Below are 22,016 nucleotides of genomic sequence, written 5' to 3'. Positions count from 1 at the left end.
TAAACTGTACAAATGTCTCTGTGGCCTAGTAAAATTTTTGGAACCTATATTGGTGCGATAATGTTGTCCTCAGTTTCTTGTGTAAATAAATTAGAAAAAGGTAGACTTGAGCCAAAAGATCATGCAAGAACATGAAATAAACCATCTTGTCTGTTCTTTGACCATCAAAGCTTCATCTTACAATACCGAAGTATTTCTATAATTAAATGTGCTGGTATATATATATATATATATATATATATATATATATATACATACTGTAAATACATTTTTTTTTTACAAACGTTCCATTTCATTTGTCAGTGCTTGACCAATAAAAATACTTAATTCTCACCCCAACACTACCCTCAGTTCTGCTCTATCAACATCTAGAGAAATATCGTAAAAGTAGTAATAAAAATCAAGGTGCTAAGATTTAGGACTCTACTGCAGGATTTGAGAGGTTGGCGACCTGAGGTTACACAGCAAAACTGACTAAAATAAATAAATGATACACATTTGTCCCTGTCTTTTTGTTCATGTAAATGTCATTTTACACATTTGCATCTATTTTTCTGCAATTTTGAATTCAAACCATAGGTGTTTTAATTATTGCCTTCACACTTATAAGTGTGAATATTTACTGTACAAGATCTCAAATTCAAATGCTACTCTTTTACCTTCACATGGGTCGGGGTGTTTTTAGGCAATCAGTGTGATTAAAACAAGCTATTTTTCATGCAAGGTTAATTTTATGTTAGATAAGACTTTACCTAACACGCCTAATAATGTGCCTCTAATGGTTGAAAATAAAATAATTACCAAAGTGTACCGTATTCATGGAAAGCACCAATTACAATTTCACAGCTCTGATAATAGAGCCAGCATCCGTTCAATTGTGCTTCTCATGTTAAATGCTGTGTTTCCGTGATTGTTGATGTGCAAATGTACGCCAGATCAATCGCAGCGAAAGTGATGTGTAAATGAATGCTGGAAAAGTGCCTTAAACAGGTGCCGTTGGCCAGATGTGTTTCTGCACAGACAGCTAATGGATCTCATTAAGCATACAGGTGGATGTCTAATGACTCTACATACAACGAGAGATGCTGCGAAAGGCTCGGACGTCCTCAAATGAGTTTGGGGAACGAGGGGAACAGAGCAGCCGGTTCGCCTGCCCTGACCGAGCGCTTTCTCTCAGCTGCATAGCTCACCTCATCCAACACGGCCTCGGCCTCCTCCTCGCTCTTCCCGGGGTAACGAATCCTCATCTCCCCCAGCGCAGCCAGCGTTTGCTGCATCAGCTCGGCCTCCTGCTCTTTACTCAGCGGGGTCTCTCCCTGCGCCTGCACATGCAAAGAACCCACACAATAAAGATGAGTTATTAAGTGTGACGCCTTTTCTCTGCAGTCATCAGGTTTGTTTCGGTCATCACAGCAGTGTGTTCATATGGCACCTGACTGCTCGCTGTGGGAAGGAAAAAAACAGCGATCTTTACTTTTAGACATTAGGCTTCACAAACTGAGCAAAAGTTTTAAAATGACAGAATACTGTATATTAGGGTTAGGCATATCAGAGTCTGAGGGTGAATTCCAGCACAAGGGTGAATCACAGAAATCTTAAGAACATGTAGATTTCTAGTTTCTAGTATGTTATGTCGATAACATAGTTAAGTTTCATCCCAAAATCAAAAGAAAGAAATTATTTAAATGTCAATTAACTACATTGTTCTCCTCAAATTTTCATTTCAGTAATGAAAAAATATATATATTTTTTTTTAATTTATCAAAGTATTTTTGGTAATATTTTTTGTGTTGATTTAATGTTAAAAATCTTTTTCTTTTTTTTCTGCAACATAGTAAAACACTAATCAAAAGAGATCATCATGGAGAATAATGGAAAATACAAAAAGATTTGTACACTGAAAAAAGTTCATAAAATATACCTAAAATTTGCTTCATGTGATAACATCTAATTGATTCTATTTAAGTCAAAAATACTATTTAAAATCCCTGAGTCAACCTAAACATATTTGATTACACAAACAAATCTAAATTAAGGGGTTGAATCAGGTAGCAATAGCTCAAAATAACCAGGTTATAATTTTTTAGTGTAGAATATAAATTAGAAATTTAGCATTCAAATGAATTTATATGTATTTAGTGCTGTCAAATCGATTAATCGTGATTAATCAAATCTAACATAAAACCTTGTGTTTATATATATATATATATATATATATATATATATATATATATATAAAATATGTATACTGAATATACCCACACATATATATATATATACATACATACATTATATATATATATATATATATATATATATACACACTCACCTAAAGGATTATTAGGAACAGCATACTAATACTGTGTTTGACCCCCTTTCGCCTTCAGAACTGCCTTAATTCTACGTGGCATTGATTCAACAAGGTGCTGAAAGCATTCTTTAGAAATGTTGGCCCATATTGATAGGATAGCATCTTGCAGTTGATGGAGATTTGTGGGATCATCCAGGGCACGAAGCTCCCGTTCCACTACATCCCAAAGATGCTCTATTGGGTTGAGATCTGGTGACTGTGGGGGCCATTTTAGTACAGTGAACTCATTGTCATGTTCAAGAAACCAATTTGAAATGATTCGAGCTTTGTGACATGGTGCATTATCCTGCTGGAAGTAGCCATCAGAGGATGGGTACATGGTGGTCATAAAGGGATGGACATGGTCAGAAACAATGCTCAGGTAGGCCGTGGCATTTAAATGATGCCCAATTGGCACTAAGGGGCCTAAAGTGTGCCAAGAAAACATCCCCCACACCATTACACCACCACCACCAGCCTGCACAGTGGTAACAAGGCATGATGGATCCATGTTCTCATTCTGTTTACGCCAAATTCTGACTCTACCATCTGGATGTCTCAACAGAAATCGAGACTCATCAGACCAGGCAACATTTTTCCAGTCTTCAACTGTCCAATTTTGGTGAGCTCGTGCAAATTGTAGCCTCTTTTTCCTATTTGTAGTGGAGATGAGTGGTACCCGGTGGGGTCTTCTGCTGTTGTAGCCCATCCGCCTCAAGGTTGTGCGTGTTGTGGCTTCACAAATACTTTGCTGAATACCTCGGTTGTAACGAGTGGTTATTTCAGTCAAAGTTGCTCTTCTATCAGCTTGAATCAGTCGGCCCATTCTCCTCTGACCTCTAGCATCAACAAGGCATTTTCGCCCACAGGACTGCCGCATACTGGATGTTTTTCCCTTTTCACACCATTCTTTGTAAACCCTAGAAATGGTTGTGCGTGAAAATCCCAGTAACTGAGCAGATTGTGAAATACTCAGACCGGCCCGTCTGGCACCAACAACCATGCCACGCTCAAAATTGCTTAAATCACCTTTCTTTCCCATTCTGACATTCAGTTTGGAGTTCAGGAGATTGTCTTGACCAGGACCACACCCCTAAATGCATTGAAGCAACTGCCATGTGATTGGTTGATTAGATAATTGCATTAATGAGAAATTGAACAGGTGTTCCCAATAATCCTTTAGGTGAGTGTATATATATATATATATATATATATATATATATATATATATATATATATAATATATATACAGTATATATATATATATATATATATATTTATTTATTTATTTATAAAAAAAAAAAATTATACTCGATTTGACAGCACTATTTTTTTTATTAGTTGGACTGGCTGGTTTAAGAAAAATCTGTAATTTTTGTCAGGTACCATGTAACCCAGGCATGTTTTCATAAGATTTACCACATTCAATGCTTCATATACTGAGCAACAAAAAAAAAAAAAATCCCAAAACTGAATGTAGTCTATGGAGGCTTATTAGAGTTCTACAAACACAGCACAAAATCCTTGTATTAGAAGAGTTTTGAGGAAAGAGTGCAAATCCTAATTAAACAGGTTACATTATTAGAAATGAAGTCTTATTAACTTGATGATCATGCATCCTATATACAATTACTCTGAAAAGAGTATGTAGTAGTCCATCTTGCTAAACACAATCTAAAGTCTTATTAAACAGTGCATAAGTGTGTGTGCTGTTTTTCCTGATTAATATTCCTTAATGAGAGTTTGAACAAGGGGGAGTGCTGATATTCACGAGATGAATGTGCCCGTAAATACAGGCCCAATTTAGCTTCACACTCCCAATTTTTCCACAATATGACAAATTTTCCTCTCTAAGGTATGCCCAGAGAGAGTGAGAGAACGAGAGTAGATATAGGAGTGTGAAAATGAGACGAAACTATCACAGTATGAAACACAGCTTGACTGATTGTGTGTGTGTGTGTGTGTGTGTGTGTGTGTGTGTGTGTGTGTGTGTGTGTGTGTGTGTGTGTGTGTGTGTGTGTGTGTGTTGAATCTCTATTGTTTGATGGATTGGAATGATTCAGGACAGCGATGGGAAAATAAAAATTATATTTTTCATTTTTACAAGTGGTGTGTTGCCAGATCTTCTCTAAATCAGCCATCTTTGTGAACATCTGTTCAGACTCTCTAGAGGACATCTAGGGTAAAGAAAAAGATAGATGTGTTCGTGAAATACGTCTATTCAGAATTAAATACTAGAGTAATGCTTACTGTATACTGCATACACAGTCCAGCAGTGTCTAAAATGACAAATTTCCACATATTTCCCATTTAACTTTTCCACATATTTCCCATGTAACTATGTAGCTATGTCAACTATGCAAACTGTGTAGCCTTTGCTATACAGAAACCGTTTAAGGTTGAAAAAAAAAAAACATGTTAGAGTATGTTGCAATTTTTATGTAAAAATGTCTTAACTTAAGTCAGTCCAACCAAATATTGAGGCATTACAGGTCACATTTATGCACAATATTATCCTTATTTCTAAATTATCGTTATTTCAGTGTGTGCAGATGTAAGTTTTAATTTATTTATTCTCAATGGTGAATTTTATTAGAATCCTCATTTCTGAAAAACTGTATTTAAATCAGCACATATTAACTTACTCTACCGTATAATAGTGAAAACACGGAAACACGGAAATTTGAGAATTTAGGGGAAAATGTGCTTAACTGTCATGAATATAATGTCACAATGCAAAAATCTAAAATCAGGTACATTTTTTTATGCAATATATATATATATATATATACTTTTTTTTTTTTTTTTTTTTTTTTTTTGGGGGTGTAAATTAACCCTTGAACTTCTGGTTCACAAATCGAAGGTCAGGTCAGTGCAGGTCCTTTATTATATACTTAATTCCACATAGTGTGCTCTAGTTGTATACTGCAAATTCAGATCAATGTAATCTTTTGACAGGGTATTCCATGCATATGGAATTGCAGCACATATACTGTATAAATAGAATGAGCAAATTCCCTATGTGTGACAGAGAGAACTGATACTTGCCGTATTGGGATGAATGGCACCTAGGCTGTTGCTGTGTGGAACTCTGTTTGTGGAACTGTTGCGACTGAGCGACTGGGAGCGAGATGCTGAGTGGAGTCGACCTGGGGTCATCTGCGTCATGGCAGCTGCTGTTTGAGCGGGTGCAGGCGATGCATTAGCCATGTGATTGGCTGTTTTCGGCTGTCTGGTCTCGTTGGTAGGGGACTGCGCAGTCAGAGAGGATATGGAGCGTGGACAGGACATGGAGCGGCGGATGAGCCCAGAAAGATTGGGGGAGCAGGAAGGACCTCGTATTGGTTTGGGGGCAGGTTTCCAATGAACGCGACCTAAAACAAAGAACCAAAGCATTTGACTTCAATTTAAGACACATACATTCACACACCCTCCTGGATCACCAAGGAAATTAAGTCAAACATCTGAAATCCGTTAAAAAAAGCTTAATCACTGCAACATGTGATCATCCTGCAGGCCTGTCAGGTTTCCAACTCAGGGTGGACAGCGAATTGAAACACGCATACAGCAAATCTACGATTTTGAATGACCTCCAGTTTGTGAACTGGCCAGCGGCATGGCCGCTTCATCCGTGAATCTTGAGGGAAGAAGTTGCCAAAAGCGGTATTATAGCAGCTTAGCTCGGAAAATCGCAGATGGCCTCAGGGTAGTGTGGGGCAAACAATGTCACCCCAGAATGGCCTAATGCCCCCTCTGGCAGCAACCCAATCACCAGTGACCCCCTGCACACCAAATAAACCTGTCAGCTTGCTTCTTTGTCCCACTTTTACTGGCTAATGGAAAAGTCATGGCTTCAACTGTGTCAGGCACGAATAATCAATAAACTGCACAATCAATGGCACTTTCCAAAACAGGATACAAACTGGTTTTCCATTATTGAACTATTGCATATTATTATCTAACATAAAATGCATCATTTTGGCCTGTCCTATCACTGTTGGACACTTTCTAAACACTGCCTATTACGTTTTTGCCTGTATCTAATAATCAAACAAAATAATTTTGACATAAGCTGTTAAATATATTTTTTAAATAATTGTGCAAAAAGTATTGTTAATTAATACCTTGTTTTAATGATCACAATTATTTAATTAATTAATTATTTATTTAGCTGTGTCCCATATTTTGTGCACAACCCTGTACAACCTGCCCAGTCATGGTGGGAAGTGAAAATCATGGATTTTTTTTTTTTTTTTTTTTACACAAACTGTAGATGTAAATTAATTCAAGCTCAATCATTCAACCCTGGTTCCCCCATCATAGTTTGAGATATATGTATATGTGTATATATATATATATATATATTGATTGCAAATTGATTACACAATCGTCTAAAACACCCTTTTAAAAAATAAGCAATGGCAACAACTTGAGTCCCTGAAGGGGACAAACATTTGCTGAAGGTTTGCAACTTTTACTGTGAAACTTAAAGTGTAATAAAAATGTATTTTTTTAAACCATACTTGTAAAAAACAATGGCTGATTTGAACCATGTTAATAAATCATGTAATAGCAATAGTGAGAGCAGCTTCCATAGATAGATAGATAGATAGATAGATAGATAGATGCTTGAGCTGCTGGACCTTCTAAAAAAGCTCTACTGTGAAACACAACAAATTTTTTCAGGCTTGTTTGCACAGTTTTCATGGTACGCCAGAAGTGCTTCTCAAAACTTATACCCAACCTGTGCCTTCCCCAAGCTGAGCGACCGGTCTCCCTTTAAACCAGCGGACTGAAACATCAGAAAAGCTCATTAAAGCTGCATGGCATGAGAGCCGGGGGACCTCTCACCACATCACCTGCCGCAGTCAGCCAGTCAAATTAAGAGCCACAGCACTTGGCCAGCGAATACTGTGACCCTAATTAAAAAAGATGGATTTTCTCTGTTTCATGTATTAATTAGGTAAACAAATGCATTATAGTAGATTTACATCTGTAATTTAGCTCAGGCTCTGCAAACGGCACTGAAGATTTAATATGTCTGGCTAGACAAAAGGCTGCTTAAAAGTTTAAGCCATAAGCAGCTCTCGCAGTCATCTGGAAACCATCGAGGGACAGATAGCACATATAAAAGCAGCTCAGCAGCAAAACATCCCAGAACCTCCAAGTCTACCCTAATAGTCCCAGCCCACAGGTGATAAATAGCTTTTCCACCGAGCAGACCCCTAAAACCTGGACTAAAACTAGGAACAGATAACGTCAGAAGTCCATTAGTGAGATCAAGTAAAGTTCTCAAAACAACAACTCATTCTGGCAAGGCTGACGCAAAACAAAACTAGATCACTCCCATTACAATCATTAAAGTTTTCTATACTGGAAACGTTTGATGCAACTGTGAAGCACGTTCAAATGATGCAAAAATGAAATTATTTTATTTGCAATCATTTGTAAATTGATTGCAATCAAATTAATTAACTTCTAACAGCTGCATCAAACGCACCGTGTGATGGAAAAATATAGAGAATACATTTTTTTGGGGATGTTTTTTATCAAAACAAAAAGATTTGTACATTCATTTTGTAATTAATTAATTCTTGTAAATGTATTAGTACAATTTGATTGTTTTGCTGCTTTTGATGCTAAAGTCAAAAGCCATAACAAATAAGTTTAGGGTCAGTAAGATATTTTTTGTAAGAATGTAATACTTTTATTCAGCAGGGATGCATTAAATTGATCAAAAGTGACAGTACAGACTTTTTTATTATTGCAAAAAAAGTTGTATTTCAAATAAATTAAATGCTGGGTTTTTTTTAACTTTCTATTCATCAAAGAATCCTAAAAAAATGCAATAATGTGCAAAAGTCTTAGGCACATTCATATAAAAAAAAAATAATAACATAAAAAAAGGTTTTAAGCCAGTTATTTATATCTTTTGTTCTAGTGTGTCAGTAAGGAAATATCAGTTTACATTTCCAAACATTCATTTTGCCATTAATTGTAATATCCAGTGAGATTTTTGTATGTAAAAGCAAGCCGGTGCTCCACACGGAGATTTGATCTCACCATCATCGAGTCTATCTCTAATTACATGAAGAAACAGAAAAAACTGAGACAGACTAAATCCAGAAGAACTGCGGCAAAGTCTCCAAGACGCTTGAAACACTTGGCACATCTCTGCATTGACTGTTTCCTATGTAAACAGATTTCTTGATTATAATGACAGCAATCTAGTTTTGTTTCGCATTTCCATCAGAACTGTTGTTGTTGTCTGCTGAGAACTTTATGTCATGCGTGAATTTTAAACTTTACATTACCCTGACTTATGGAACCATATTGATTGCACTGGAACCATTTCGAGAAAAAGAGAACCAGCACCATTTCTGTGGAAAGGACCTAATAGAGGTTCCCAGAGCACTTTCTTTCACAGGCCCAAGGGGAGGAACTCACTGGAGCGTTCGGGGCGATTGAGTTTCTCCTGCGTGATGCTGCTACTCTCATCTTCTCCATCAGCGTCAGAACCAGAGCTGCTGTCGCTGCAGCTGGCCGAAGAGTCTTCAGGGTCTCTGTGCCCTCTGGGTGTCGGGCTGCTCTCAGGCATGGATGACAGGACCTACAGGCAAACAATCACATAAACACATCCGCAGGGAGAGATGAGAGAAGATCCTAGAAAAATGTCAGTTCTGCAGCTTTCAGCCTGAGACCAATTAACACTTGCCACTATTGAAAGAATGTAAGGGCGGCGGTGATGCATGCCTGGCGAACCCTGTCTTGATTTTCTTGAAGTCTTGATTAATGTCACAGCAGAAACATGTTCATTTGGTCTGAAACACATGCACTGTATGTCAGGGGAACTAATCTATTATGTCCTTCAAGAAGTATTGAACAACAAATTGAATATCTGTCCAACACTTGGGATGCACTGACTATTAGCTTCCTGAATGCACTAATTTCACCTTTTCAACTTCAATTTGGCTCAAAGGTCTGTCTAAATTAACACTTTGAATGTATTCTCCAACAGAGTTTTGAAAGAAGGCAGAGAGTTCCTGCTTTTTAAGAGAAACTGCTAGGGACTATTTAAATTGCTTCATTTCTGCCTTGTCAGATTATTCCAAATGGCCCCGTAATGGCAGTTAGAGTGTTCCAATCCATCAGAGCGGATACTGCCAAAATTAAACCTACATTCTGCTAAGTCAAAAGTGAACCAACTAATATCATTTCATGCCAAACAGTGTATGTAACTGTCTGTAACATCTCTATTAGCAAATGTCATGAAAACTATTTCACCCCAAACTAAAAAAGGGGGGAATTATATTTTGCATTTTGACATTTTTGATAGTCAGGTACCACAAGTAATAATCCCATACATTTTCTCCATCTATATATAGAATTGTAAAGAACATTTTAAAGACAGACTTATCATGAGCTCTGAGATAGCAATAGCATAGGCTGCCGTACAAAGCAGTAACTACTTATTGTGTGAAGTTATGAATTGGTTGCTTAGACTATGATCTGTCCAGTGACAGACAGTGCTCAACTGCAGTCAGATTAAGAGAAAACTGAGCATGAAAACTCAATCAAAACACTACATTTTCAGTTCCAGTGTTGATGTAGTCATTGCCTTTGCTGGGCGGTGCACTTTTGTAAAAATCAGAAGTCAGTGTGATTTCACCAATCAGAGAACCATAAGAGTAATAAGAACTGTGGTAAAAGAGATCAGTGGGGATCACCGACTCAATGCGAATGACGTAATCTAATTAATCTCCCAAAATTCTCAAACTACCTTGAATGCAATGCAACTTGCTTACGATAAAAGCATTTGCCATGTAAAAAAAGAAATAAAACATACATAGTAAATAAATATAGTTGGCAAATGTAATTACTTTAAATTTCTTTAGATTAAAAAAAAGTGAGTTTATCTACATTTGTGACTACGTACCTTAGAACCTTTCTGTTTAGAGGTTTTTCCCAACAGTTTCTCATCATCCAGTTCACACTGCTCCAGGAGGTCTAGGATATCTTCCTCCTGCAGAACAAGTCACAAACAAATGCATAATATTGTCTTTGTTTTTCACATAATATAAATTGTATATTACTATGTGTTGATTTATTGGTTGCATATTGATTATATATTGGTGATTATTTTTAACAATCAAAATCAAGCCATTTGCATATTGATCATATATTGTTTATTTGTAACCAAATATTTACTGTGAAATGTATATTTTTAAATCAAATTATTTGGATGAAATAATGGATGCTCTGACTGACCCTTATGAAGCGATACTATATTAAATACATAAAGATCAAGATCAAACACAAATCTACAACAATCAAAATACAACTGTTTTGGATATTTATGCCAACTCATACTATTAGTGTGAAATCAGCACACACACACACACACACACACACACACACACACACACACACACACACACACACACACACACACACACACACACACACACACACACACACACACACAAAAACAAAAACAAAACAAAAAATACATATATATAATTTTAGTGAAGCCTCTTCATTTCAAAAACATTTTAAACACATTATTATCTTGTGCAAACTATAAGCAATCAAATTGAGTAATTTCTGGAAAAAAGTCCTAAATCAAAACAGTACTTTGCATGACACCTAAACAATTTCTTGGCATAAATCAAAGCCATGTGTTTTGAGTTCAGGAATCCATCTGGAATCTGTATCTGAACCACACTTTGAGTTTAACACATCATAATCTATTCGGCATTTCTTCCTTGTCATTTCTTTCAAATAAAGCACTCTGTTGTTGACTTTGAAGTATGGGTTCACTGCAACTGCTCAGTTCACATGAGAAAAGACTCTAAAATTAAAATTCCATGGTATTACAAATCACAGATTACTAAATCCTACCTCTAAAATGACCAATTCATTTTCCATTATATTTTATGAATTAAAACCAATGATTCAGGCAAGCAACACCAGTTAATTTAAAACACTGTAGAACTAATTATTGGTATGATTAAGTATGATTAATAATTCTGATTCAAATTATAGTGTAACACTTTTGATAAATCCTTTTGAAATTTGAAATTTCTCTTCCACAACAGTAGCACATTCACACAGACTGTTCCTAGAGCTGCCTGCAGATCACTTGATGACACCCTACAGTTCTTTTAAGACATCCTGAAACATCTTGCACTCTGCTCTTGGGATGAATGGTGTGACAGACCAGCCTGGACAGACTGCCAGTGGTCTGAGACCATTATTTGTAGATTACTTACAATAGTGGACTTAAAATATCTTGGAAAGGGCTTTGAATCCCTTCCCAGACTCATAAGCCTCTACAACTTTCCTTCTGGGGGGCTCAGGCAGTTCTTTTGATATCGGCATGACGTACTCCAACACTTATGACCAACCCAGACCAGTTTATTGAGGTTTATAAAAGGTTAGCCTTTCTCTTGATCTGATTTGCACATTATTTTAACCAATTGGTGCATTTAATTGGGTACTTGATGTAGTCATAAATTCCAAGGATCATTTGATAAATATATTTTATTTTAGCTAATTATCTGTATGGTCTATTATGTAACACCTTTAACTCTGTAAACTTTAATACAGACTTTTTCTTCATTACTAACTCGAGATGATTATACCACCTTTGCAATTTTAATTTATAAACATCAAAATAATTCAGAAACACGTAAGGTGCTTTCAATTTAATACCATTATTATTTTAATTAATATTTAATAACGTCAAAAATAACTTGTATATTTCAGTGTATAATAATATTTTAGTCATTTGACTTGAGAGATATTATTAAGCTTTGAATCCAAAACTAAATTTTAATCTAAAAAGGGACTTAGTGTCTGTCAACTGGTTCATACAAATAAATCCAGTCCAAACAAAACAAGATTGGATAATGACAGTAGTTCAGATGAGAAAACGGCAGGCGTGCAGCTGTATAAACAAACAATAAATGTATTTTGGTGACAGTCTCCAGAATTTGATCAATATTGTTCTGAATCTGCTTCTGAATTCTTTTTATGTTTCTCTTATGTGACTCTGATGTTTCTCCATTACAAATGTTGCATGCTTTTCAAGCAGAAACATTATCCCAGCTGTAACTCAATAAGCCAGGCATTGATCTGTTGTTCTGGCTCAGATGGAGAGAGATTTTAAGTGCATTAAACTCAGTTCTTTTGCTCATCGCCGCCTTCCATTGTTTCCCAAATTCAGAGTGAGACTTATTGTTCAGGCAGTAGGTGAAGAGAAAAAAGCCCACAATAAGCCAACACTCTGACTGCAGGTGATGTGTCAATATTTGCCAGTGTTTGCTACCGTTAGATGTTTATGAAATTTGTTTTTGTTACCTTGTTTTGGGTCAATTTTGGGGATATTCTTTTTAGATAGGCCTTAAGCATAATTTATGGCAGGGATGGTGGAGACATATGAAATAGCTCAAGTCAGGTGTGTGTCTAATGCAGAGGACGCATCTTCAACAGGAGTTTTCATTTTGTCAGCGTATGTTACAATAAGTTGCGGTGAAACTGAGTGCTGGTTGTGGTTGTGAAAAGCAAGGTAACAACAGAGCAACGCTCTCTCCCGCACAGCTATTTGCAGCTTGTTAGGCGTTCTAAAGAAATCAACCTAGGCTCATTGGAAATACGTGCCTGTGGCGAAATTTCCTTAACATACTTGATATTATGAACAAACAGCAAACATTACATCAAAATAGATTTGCTGAAGCAACCATGATATTTTAGCTTGCTTCTACAAGTCTTTGAGCTCTTTTATCAAGACTTGAGTTTCATGTGACTTGAGTACCCGAGTTCCAGAGTGCTCTGCATCGCAAGTTTACCAGGTGAGCTACCGAGCAAGTCTACTACATGGGAAAAGCTACACATATGGAGCTGGTAATGTGTTGATGTAAACATCAAAACGTATTAGTTTACAAATTATGCACAATGATATAATTGTTTGAGGTCATAACATAGTATTGTGCGAGGAACAAAGTGAAAATAAGTCTTTTTTAATCGATAATCTGCCCCTGTAATCACAATTTTGTGTGAAAATGAAATAAAGTTGTTGCTGTTTAACTGCCTTTTGTGTTAATTTCAGCTGGAAACTCCATGGATTTGTATTGGTAAGTTTTTTTGAGTTTTGCAAAAATGTCATTCTTCCAATGAGCCTGTGTTGAAAGAAACAAAATGCAAACAAATACATCACCATTCCTTTTATACATTTACTGATGTAAAGTACAAATTTTGTTTTTAAAATAAAATGTTATATTAGTATAACCATTGTGTCGCACTCAAAATAAAACAAATTATTACCACTAGAGCAGTTCTCAAAATTTTTTACTCCAAGACCCCCAGTTGTCCAACACAGAATTCAATATATGCTGATATTTTTCTGGTAATTCTGTTGTAATTATGATAAAGCTGCTTTTCTTTCTTTCTTTTTTTTTTTTTTGTTGATATAATATATTAATTAGCATGCTTAATTAAATATATGAATTAACCACAATTTATTTTGTCTTTCCAGAAGTTATGTTCTGTATGTTATTCTTATTCTTATTTTAAAAAAAATATATAATTATTGAGGGAATTAAAAGGAATAAACATTTTGTGAATGTATGTGTTCATTATGTGTTTAGATTATTTTAATATATTATATATACAGTGCTGGTCAGAATTATTTGCCCCCTTAGTAAATATGATCAAAGATGGCTGTAAAAATAAATCTGCATTGTTTATCCTTTTTATTTTTTTATTTATTTTTTTAAGCAAAAATCTAACCTTTTATTGAAGTAAAAGAATTGAAAGTGGGGGGAAAAAAATCACATTATGAAATAAATGTTTTTCTCCAAAACACGTTGGGAACAATTATTTGCCCCTTTTTATTAAAAATACTTTTTTCAACCTTCTTTTTCCAAGATAACAGCTCTGAGTCTTCTCCTATAATGCCTGATGAGTTTGGAGAACACCTGACAAGTGATCAGAGACCATTCCTCCATACAGAATCTCTCCAGATCCTTCAGATTCCCAGATCCATGTTGGCGCTTCTTCTCTTCAGGTCAGCCCACTCATTTTAGGGATCAGGTCAGGGACTGGGATGGCCATTGTAGATGCTTGGTTTTGTGCTAGGTGACCCATTTTTGTTTTGATTTTGATGTTTGTTTTTGTTTTTGGATCACTGTCCCATTGGAAGATCCAAACATGGCCCATTATAAGATTTCTAGCACAGGCTGTCAGGTTTAGATTTTTTATCTGTTGGTATTTGATAGAATCCATTATGCTACATATCTGAACAAGATCTCCAAGACCTCTGGCAGAAAATTAGGCCCACAGCATTAAAGATAATAATAATAATAATAATAATTTGTTACATTTATATAGCACTTTTTCTGAGACCTCAAAGTGCTTTACATAGAAGGGGGGAATCTCCTCAACCACCACCAATGTGCAGCATTTACTTGGACGATGCGACGGCAGCCATATTGCGCCAGAACGCTCACCACACACCAGCTTATTGGTGGAGAGGAGACAGTGATGAAGCCAATCAGTATATGAGGATGATTAGGAGTCCATGATCGATAGAGGCCAAGGGGCAAATTTGGCCAGGATGCCGGGGTTACACCCCTACTCTTTTTTGAAGGACATCCTGGGATTTTTAATGACCACAGAGAGTCAGGACCTCGGTTTAACGTCTCATCCGAAGGACGGTGCTCTTTTGGCAGTATAGTGTCCCCGTCACTACACTGGGGTGTTAGGACCCACACAGACCACAGGGTGAGCGCTCCCTGCTGGCCTCACTAACACCTCTTCCAGCAGCAACCTGTTTTTTCCCAGGAGGTCTCCTATCCAGGTACTAACCAGGCTCAGCCCTGCTTAGCTTCAGTGGTCAACCAGTCTTGGGCTACAGGGTGATATGGCTGCTGGCCATATCATAGAGCAGAGTATTTCATTTCACACATGGGGTACTTTTTTATCCCTGTATGAACCAAACCCATATTAAGTGTTTGCTGCCAAAAAGCTCTTTTTGGTTTTGTTTTGTTTCATCTGTCCATAGAATGTTTGAAAAGTAACTGACAACTGGAACTTCAAACGGGATGGGTTCTATGGTCAGATGAAAACAAACAAAAATGTGCTTTTTTGCCAGCAAACACTTAAGACGGGTTTGGTGCACACAGGGATACAAAAGTACTCCATGTGTAAAATGAACATCACACATCAAAATCAAAACAAAAATGGGTCACTGAGCACAAAACCAAGCATCTGCAGTCCCCAAACCTGAACCCTATAGAAAATGAGTGGGCTAAACTGAAGAGAAGCAGCGCCAACATGGATCTGAGAATCTGAAGGATCTGGAGAGATTCTGTATGAAGGAATGGTCTCTGATCTCTTGTCAGGTGTTCTCCAAACTCATCAGGCATTATAGGAGAAGACTCAGAGCTGTTATCTTGGAAAAAGGAGGTTGCAAAAAGTATTTAATGAAAGGGGGCAAATAATTGTTCCCAACGTGTTTTGGAGAAAAACATGTTTTTCATAATGTGAAAATCTGATCTGACAGTCCCTGATATCTGACAGTCTCAGTCCCTAAGATCATTTTTTTAACAAAAGTTGTATAATATTAAATTATCTGAGAAGTAATTGGCTACTAACAATTTTTAGTGGCATCAATTCGATTTTCATGACCATTTTCCACCCTCTCTGTGATCCTTGGCATTATAATGAGTTTTTTTTTTTTTTTTTTTTTTTTGCTGTGCTTCTAAAATGTAAATGCTTCTTTGCATATGAAATGAGAGACAATGCTTTGCTTCAAGCCGTGAACTGAGTTTGCTTTCGGGTCCAGTATAGTTTGTGCTGCCCTTGCTGCCTGCTGCATCTTTCAAAAACAGCCTTTTTGCACCGACTGCATTACATTATGACAGCTAAAATAAAATTCAAGCTGAAATGTACCTCTCTCATACTGTTAAGATCAGACTGAAAAATAAACCCCAGCCACTCGTTTGTAATGAGCGTATCCTTAAGAATATGTAGGGAGACTACCCCACAGACTACCCCACATTTGATAGTTCTTCTAGTGTTTAGGAATAATAGGCATATCATTTTCTCCTTTTTACTCAAACATGATGGAGTGGGTCAATTTTCAGAACACCAACTACACTCTTAAAAATAACAGTTAAGAGGGTTTTCTCATCTATGCCATAGAAGAACAATTTTGGGTTCCCCAAAAAACCTTTCAGTGAACAGTTCTAAAAAAAAAAAAATTGTTTTGTGGTATCCTAGAGTGAAGAACATTTTAATAATCTAAATAACCCTTTTTTCACTATAAACCTTTTGTGGATAAAACGGTTCTATGGATTCTGATTTTTTATTTTATTTTTTAAGAGTAGGCACTGTTGACGTAAATTTGGCCGGTTATTGTAATCCAGTGATTCTGGAGCAAGCCAATTTTGCAGCGACAGTAAAGATAAATGTGATTGCCGTTTAGACAGAGTAATTACTAAAGTATTCCCATGAAAAACTAGAAAAGTAATTAGTAATTAGTAATACTAATGACTTATTTTGAGTAACTTCCCAAACTCTCTGTAAATTTGTGAGAATTAGACAGGCCCTAGACTAATGTTAAATGCTCAGGGTCGCTGAAAGTCTGAAGCTACAATACATAAACACAATGACAGACAAAAATGTCAAAACCCACAAGGCAATGGCAAAAACTCAGGGCTCTTGAATCTTGCCGAAATAAGCCAGACACTAACTCCGTAGAAAATGGCTCACACACTCCCCTGCCATATCAACAGTCAGTTCCTGACTCAAAACTACAACCTGCCTAACAACAATCTCCATTCAAACTCATGCGCAACCCCACTCCAATGCTAGACTTTAGATTCCATCAATGTGTGCTATGAGGATGAAACCCTTCCAACAATATGCCACATTCATTTGCATGGGTACTAAGATCCGGCCTTGAAATTCCCTGTAAAATGAACATCCAGAGGTTTCAGAGAGGTTGTGGAGCACAATAATGAACTCCATCTGAATAGAGAATTTGAGAGCAGAGGCTTTCATAAAAATAAAAAAAGAGAGAAAAAATGCTCAGAAATGCAGTGGGACAATTTGTATAAAAGGCTAATAAACCCTTTAAAACATTGCTTAACAATTACATTTTTATATTTGATTATAAAAAAAGTCATATGTGTCAGCAAACAGTAACACAAAGGTAACTTCCACAAAGGGTGTTTATTTGCAGGTAAGTGCAGGAAACAAACGATGCAAGCAGGTGGGAGACTGAGTTCATTAAATAGCAGCAAACACTTAACTGTGAATAACAGTTCTTGATACTAAACAGGTGCCGACTGATGCAAACTGGATGGCTGGAGACTGAAGAGGACTGAAGATGACTGATGATGACTGAAGACGGAAGATAATAAAAGACAGGATCGTAACTGGTAAGTATCACAGGTACAGTTGTGTAGCTCGGTAAGTAAACATGCTAGTGTCCAACGAGACCAAACAATGAGGTTATGCAAGGCGAGTGCTTATCTGTGTGTCTTGATGAGGTGATAATCAGTGGCAGGTGTGATGATGGCTGACTGAGTGCAGGTGGGAGTCAGGAGGGATGCTGGGAAATGTAGTTCTGTGGTGACTGGGCTGGTGACTGAGGATTGTGACAGTACTACCCCCTCCAGGAAGGTGCGACCTCGCGCCAAAATAAATCCAACTGGGGAGGAAGAAGCCAGGACAGGATGAGCAAGGGTAGAATCCAGAGCAGAAGGTCCATGATGCTGGGCGGAGTTGAAGACTCCAAATGTGGAGCTGGCAGAACAGTAGATCCCCACAGTGGAGCTTTAGACCTCCAAAGGCGGAGACAAAAACCACCACATCAGAGCAGACAAACCTAACCCCAGGCAGATCGGTTGGCTAGAGACCATCAGGAGGATTAGCTGGCTTAATGTCTGGAGGGGCAGTTGGCTTGAGATCGTCTGGAAGGGCAGCTGGCTTGAGAACGTCTGGATGGGTGACAGGCTTGAGAACATCTGGAGTGCCAGTAGTAAGCCAGGTGTCTGGAGTGCCGACTGGAAGACGGGCGTCTGGAGTGCCAGCTGGCTTGCTGATGTCTGAAGGGCTGATTTTGACAGATCTAATAAAACAAAGACAAACAGAGTTCAAGGGCAACCATCAAGGCTGCGACGAGGGAACTTTGATCGGCCTCTGTGGCCGTGATGAAGGGACTTTGATCGACCTCTGTGGACAGAGGACAACCTCCATGGCTACATCAAGGCAAACTGGAAATTCGGGTATGACCTTCTTAGCAGCAAACAGGACAAAGGACAAACATGAAACTTGGGAACAACCTCCGTGGTTGCATCTAGACAGACAAAAAACTCAAGAATGACCTTCTTAGTCGCATCAGGGCAAACAGGAAACTCGGAAACGGCCTCCATGGTCGCATCTAGACAGATAGGAAACTCAAGAACGAACTTCTAAGTCGCATCAGGGCAAACAGGAAACTCGGGAACTCAAGTTTCCCTCCTGAGTTTCCCTCCTGACACTGGTCAGTGTTCGCATCTAGACAGACAGGAAACTCGAGAAAGACCTTCTTAGTCACATCTGGGCACACGGGAAATTCTGGAACGACCTCCGTGGTCGCATCTGAACAGACCAGAAATGTGAGGACGACCTCTGTGGTCACTTCAGGGCATACAGGAAACTTGGGAACGACCTCCATGGTCATATTTGGGCATACAGGAAACTGGGGAACGACCTCCATGGTCGCATTTGGGTAAACAGAAAACTCGGGAACGAACTCCGTGGTCGCTTTAGGGCATACAGGAAGTTCATTGATGAATACCGCCACTTCGATAAGAGTTTGAGTGTGCAGCCCAGACACACATGATGGCCACTGCCATGACGGGTAGAGCACTCAGTAGTAGAAGGGTCTCTGAATCCCCTGGATTTGGAACTATATGGCTGGGTTCAGGCATGATGGCAGTGACATCAGGAGACTCAGGCATAGAATCCAGGATAGTGGGGAACTCTGCCATGGTGGCCATGTTGGTTGAGGACTCTGATGGTAGAGCAGTCACTGTGCTGAGCTCTGTGATGAGAGCATGCTCTGGGCTGGGCTCTAGGACAAGAACGGGCTCGGGACTGAACTGTGGGGCTAAAGCGGACTCTGGACTGAACTCTGGGGCTGGAGTCATCACTGGACTCTGGTCAGGGGCTGGAGCCATTACTGGACTCTGGTCAAGGGCTGGAGCCATCACTGGAATATGGTCAGGGGCTGGAGCCGACACTGGACTATGGTCAGGGGCTGGAGCTGACACTGGACTGGGCTCAGGGATTGCATCAGAGTGATGAAAGGTTGATCTCTTCCTCCTTAGCCTCCTCTTTTGTGCTGGGGTTAGGCTGGTGTTCAACCAGGAGGAGGATTCTAGGTTGAGCTCTAGAGCAGGGGCGAACACATAATGAATCGCTGAGATCTGAGTGGACTCCTGGCTGAGTTCGGGGAAATGAGTGGACTCTTGGCTAAATTCTGGAGCGGACTCTTGGTCTGGGGGGAATTCTCGTATAGTCTCATGGCCTGGAGCGGACTCTGGAGTGGGCTCAGGGGCAGGAGCCAACATCGGAGCAGGCTCAGGGGTAGGAGCCGCGATGGAGCGGGCTCAGGGACTTCTCTCACTGGAATGGACTCTGGAATTTCTCTCTCTGGAACTGCTTCCTCTACTGTATGGATGATCCACACAACCATAGAACATAATCAATATAACGGAATCATTACTGGTATCTGTGTTATCTGTTTGTCTTGATGAGGTGATAATCAGTGGCAGGTGTGGTGATGGCTGACTGAGTGCAGGTGGGAACCAGGAAAGATGCTGGGAAATGTAGTTCTGTGGTGACTGAGAATTGTGACTGGAAATTGTGACAATAGTTAGATAGTTTCCAAGCCCTGGAGGTTTAAATAAACCACTACAATAAACGGCTGTCGATTTAACGTTTACTTTAATTAATTAGTAAAAATAACGTGTTAAAATGATTTAATGCATTTAACGCACATGTCTTGCCACAGACCTACGTAGGTCATCTTACATTGATCATACAGTTGATTGGTGACAAACATGAAGCAGAGCAACAGCTCACTGTATAATATAGCCTATAGAATGCAGTTAGAATGCCCCTAAAATGAAAGACATCAGGGCAAAAATATCCCTGTTTTGTCTCATATTTATATCATATGATATAGTTAAGCAATATCACAAGAGTAATGAGCGCAATATCACATAAGTCCTGTTTTTTGTCCTGAATAGCACAAATGCAAATGTGATATTGATTTTATACAACAGTTCAATAAATAAGAAGTTAGAGCTGCAAGATTAATTGTTAAAAGATCGCAATCTCGATTCAACTCCCCACGCGATCTTAATCCTGCATTTCTGCGATTCTGCCAATGATATTCAACGAGATAACGCGTTATAACTCACAGCGGGCGCAGTGACGCCTTGACGTCACATCGGGTATTGCAAAAGCCAGATGTGCGTGTGTTAGTTGCATCACAAGAACAGTAGCCGCGTTTCCACTGTCGGGCCAGGGCCGGGCTAGGGCTAACAGCGAGCCGAGCCGGGCCAGTGGCCTCGGGCCTCAAGCACCGGGCTTGCGTTTCCACTGCCGGGCCATTAGCCCTGCAGCGCTGCCCTAAACCCCGCCCTTAACACGCCTTCCTGGATCAAACGTCATACAACCCCACCCATTTCAGCGGGAATTATGAGGTTCATTCAGGCAGGAAGTTAGGAAGTTAGAAAACTTAGATTTTAAGAAGATAGCATGTATTAACTCACCGTCCGCGGCTGCCATAGTGTCCCGACTTGTCTCTCCACTAACAGAGGGACGGTGACCCAGCACACCGTCCATCAAGTCGAACCATGGAAAGTTCCTTCCCTGGGCACCGCTTTGTCCATTGTGCGTTTTAATCGCCTTGTACTGCGGCCACAACTTTTAAATTTTTTCCCGAACTTGAAGCGTTGTTCGCTGAATGCTTAGCTTAGCAAGTTCAGCAACAATGTATTTTATAACGTCCTCGTTTCTGCACACGCCGTCAAATTGACGTTGTACCCTTTCTTCTGCCCAAATGCTCAGAAGAGCTTTGGTATCTTCGACAGACCAGTACAGGCGATTCTCCATTTCGAGCAGCGTTTAATTTTCGCGATATAAAAAAGTGAAATGTGCATCTTGCCGCAGACCATAACTTTCCCTAACACCGATAAACTCCGCCTTTTACCTTGACCACGCCTCTAGCCCGAGCTGGCCCAAGGTATTCGATGGGCCAGAAATCCTGGCCGTTGGCCCAGAGTAAGCCCCGATCAAGCCCCGGAAGTGACAGTGGAAACGCGACTGGCCCTGGCACGCACTAGCACGGCCCGGCCCTGGCCCGACAGTGGAAACGCGGCTAATGCATGCGACAGTTGATAAACGTGTCTTGACTTGAGAAGAAACTAGGCAGAGCAGAAGAATGAGCGAGGCAGAGCAAAGCGCAAGTAGGTCTGATGATAAAAACCCTGACGTTGTTTTAGTACCGAAAAGAGGATCTTTTTCCAAAGTCTGGGCTTTTTTCGGTTTCAAACCAGATGATGCTGCTCAACAAGCCATACATTGCAAGCAAAGTTTCCATCGT

General features: G+C 39.0%; 2 protein-coding genes and 1 long non-coding RNA gene across 5 annotated transcripts in view; 1 reads left to right on the top strand and 2 right to left on the bottom strand.

Moving 5' to 3' along the window:
* The window catches only part of ttll7 (tubulin tyrosine ligase-like family, member 7), a 129,795-nt gene that overhangs the window by 12,452 nt on the left and 95,327 nt on the right, over positions 1–22,016 (bottom strand). For all 3 annotated transcript variants that reach the window (XM_082156733.1, XM_082156734.1, XM_082156735.1), the window contains 4 exons: positions 10,287–10,373; positions 8,798–8,960; positions 5,399–5,724; positions 1,191–1,322 (listed from right to left, as the gene is read on the bottom strand). In XM_082156733.1, the coding sequence (XP_082012859.1) occupies positions 1,191–1,322; positions 5,399–5,724; positions 8,798–8,960; positions 10,287–10,373 (708 nt within the window). The remainder of the gene's footprint in view (positions 1–1,190; positions 1,323–5,398; positions 5,725–8,797; positions 8,961–10,286; positions 10,374–22,016) is intronic.
* LOC309488573 lies at positions 10,391–14,106 on the top strand. Its single transcript, XR_014202196.1, has 2 exons — positions 10,391–13,646; positions 13,710–14,106. It is a non-coding gene; the product is annotated as an uncharacterized lncRNA (long non-coding RNA).
* LOC309488517 (uncharacterized protein) lies at positions 13,788–20,903 on the bottom strand. The gene is made up of 2 exons (XM_082156794.1): positions 18,899–20,903; positions 13,788–18,866 (listed from the first exon to the last, which is right to left on the bottom strand). Exon 1 carries the CDS (start codon positions 19,972–19,974, stop codon positions 19,186–19,188), a length of 789 nt encoding a protein of 262 aa, XP_082012920.1. The 5' UTR covers positions 19,975–20,903; the 3' UTR covers positions 13,788–18,866; positions 18,899–19,185.

This window comes from Leuciscus leuciscus, assembly GCF_965113295.1.
Source record: "Leuciscus leuciscus genome assembly, chromosome: 23".
NCBI lineage: Eukaryota > Metazoa > Chordata > Actinopteri > Cypriniformes > Leuciscidae > Leuciscus > Leuciscus leuciscus.
Note: the sequence above shows the minus strand (reverse complement) of the source record. Positions and strands in the feature narration are given on the sequence as shown.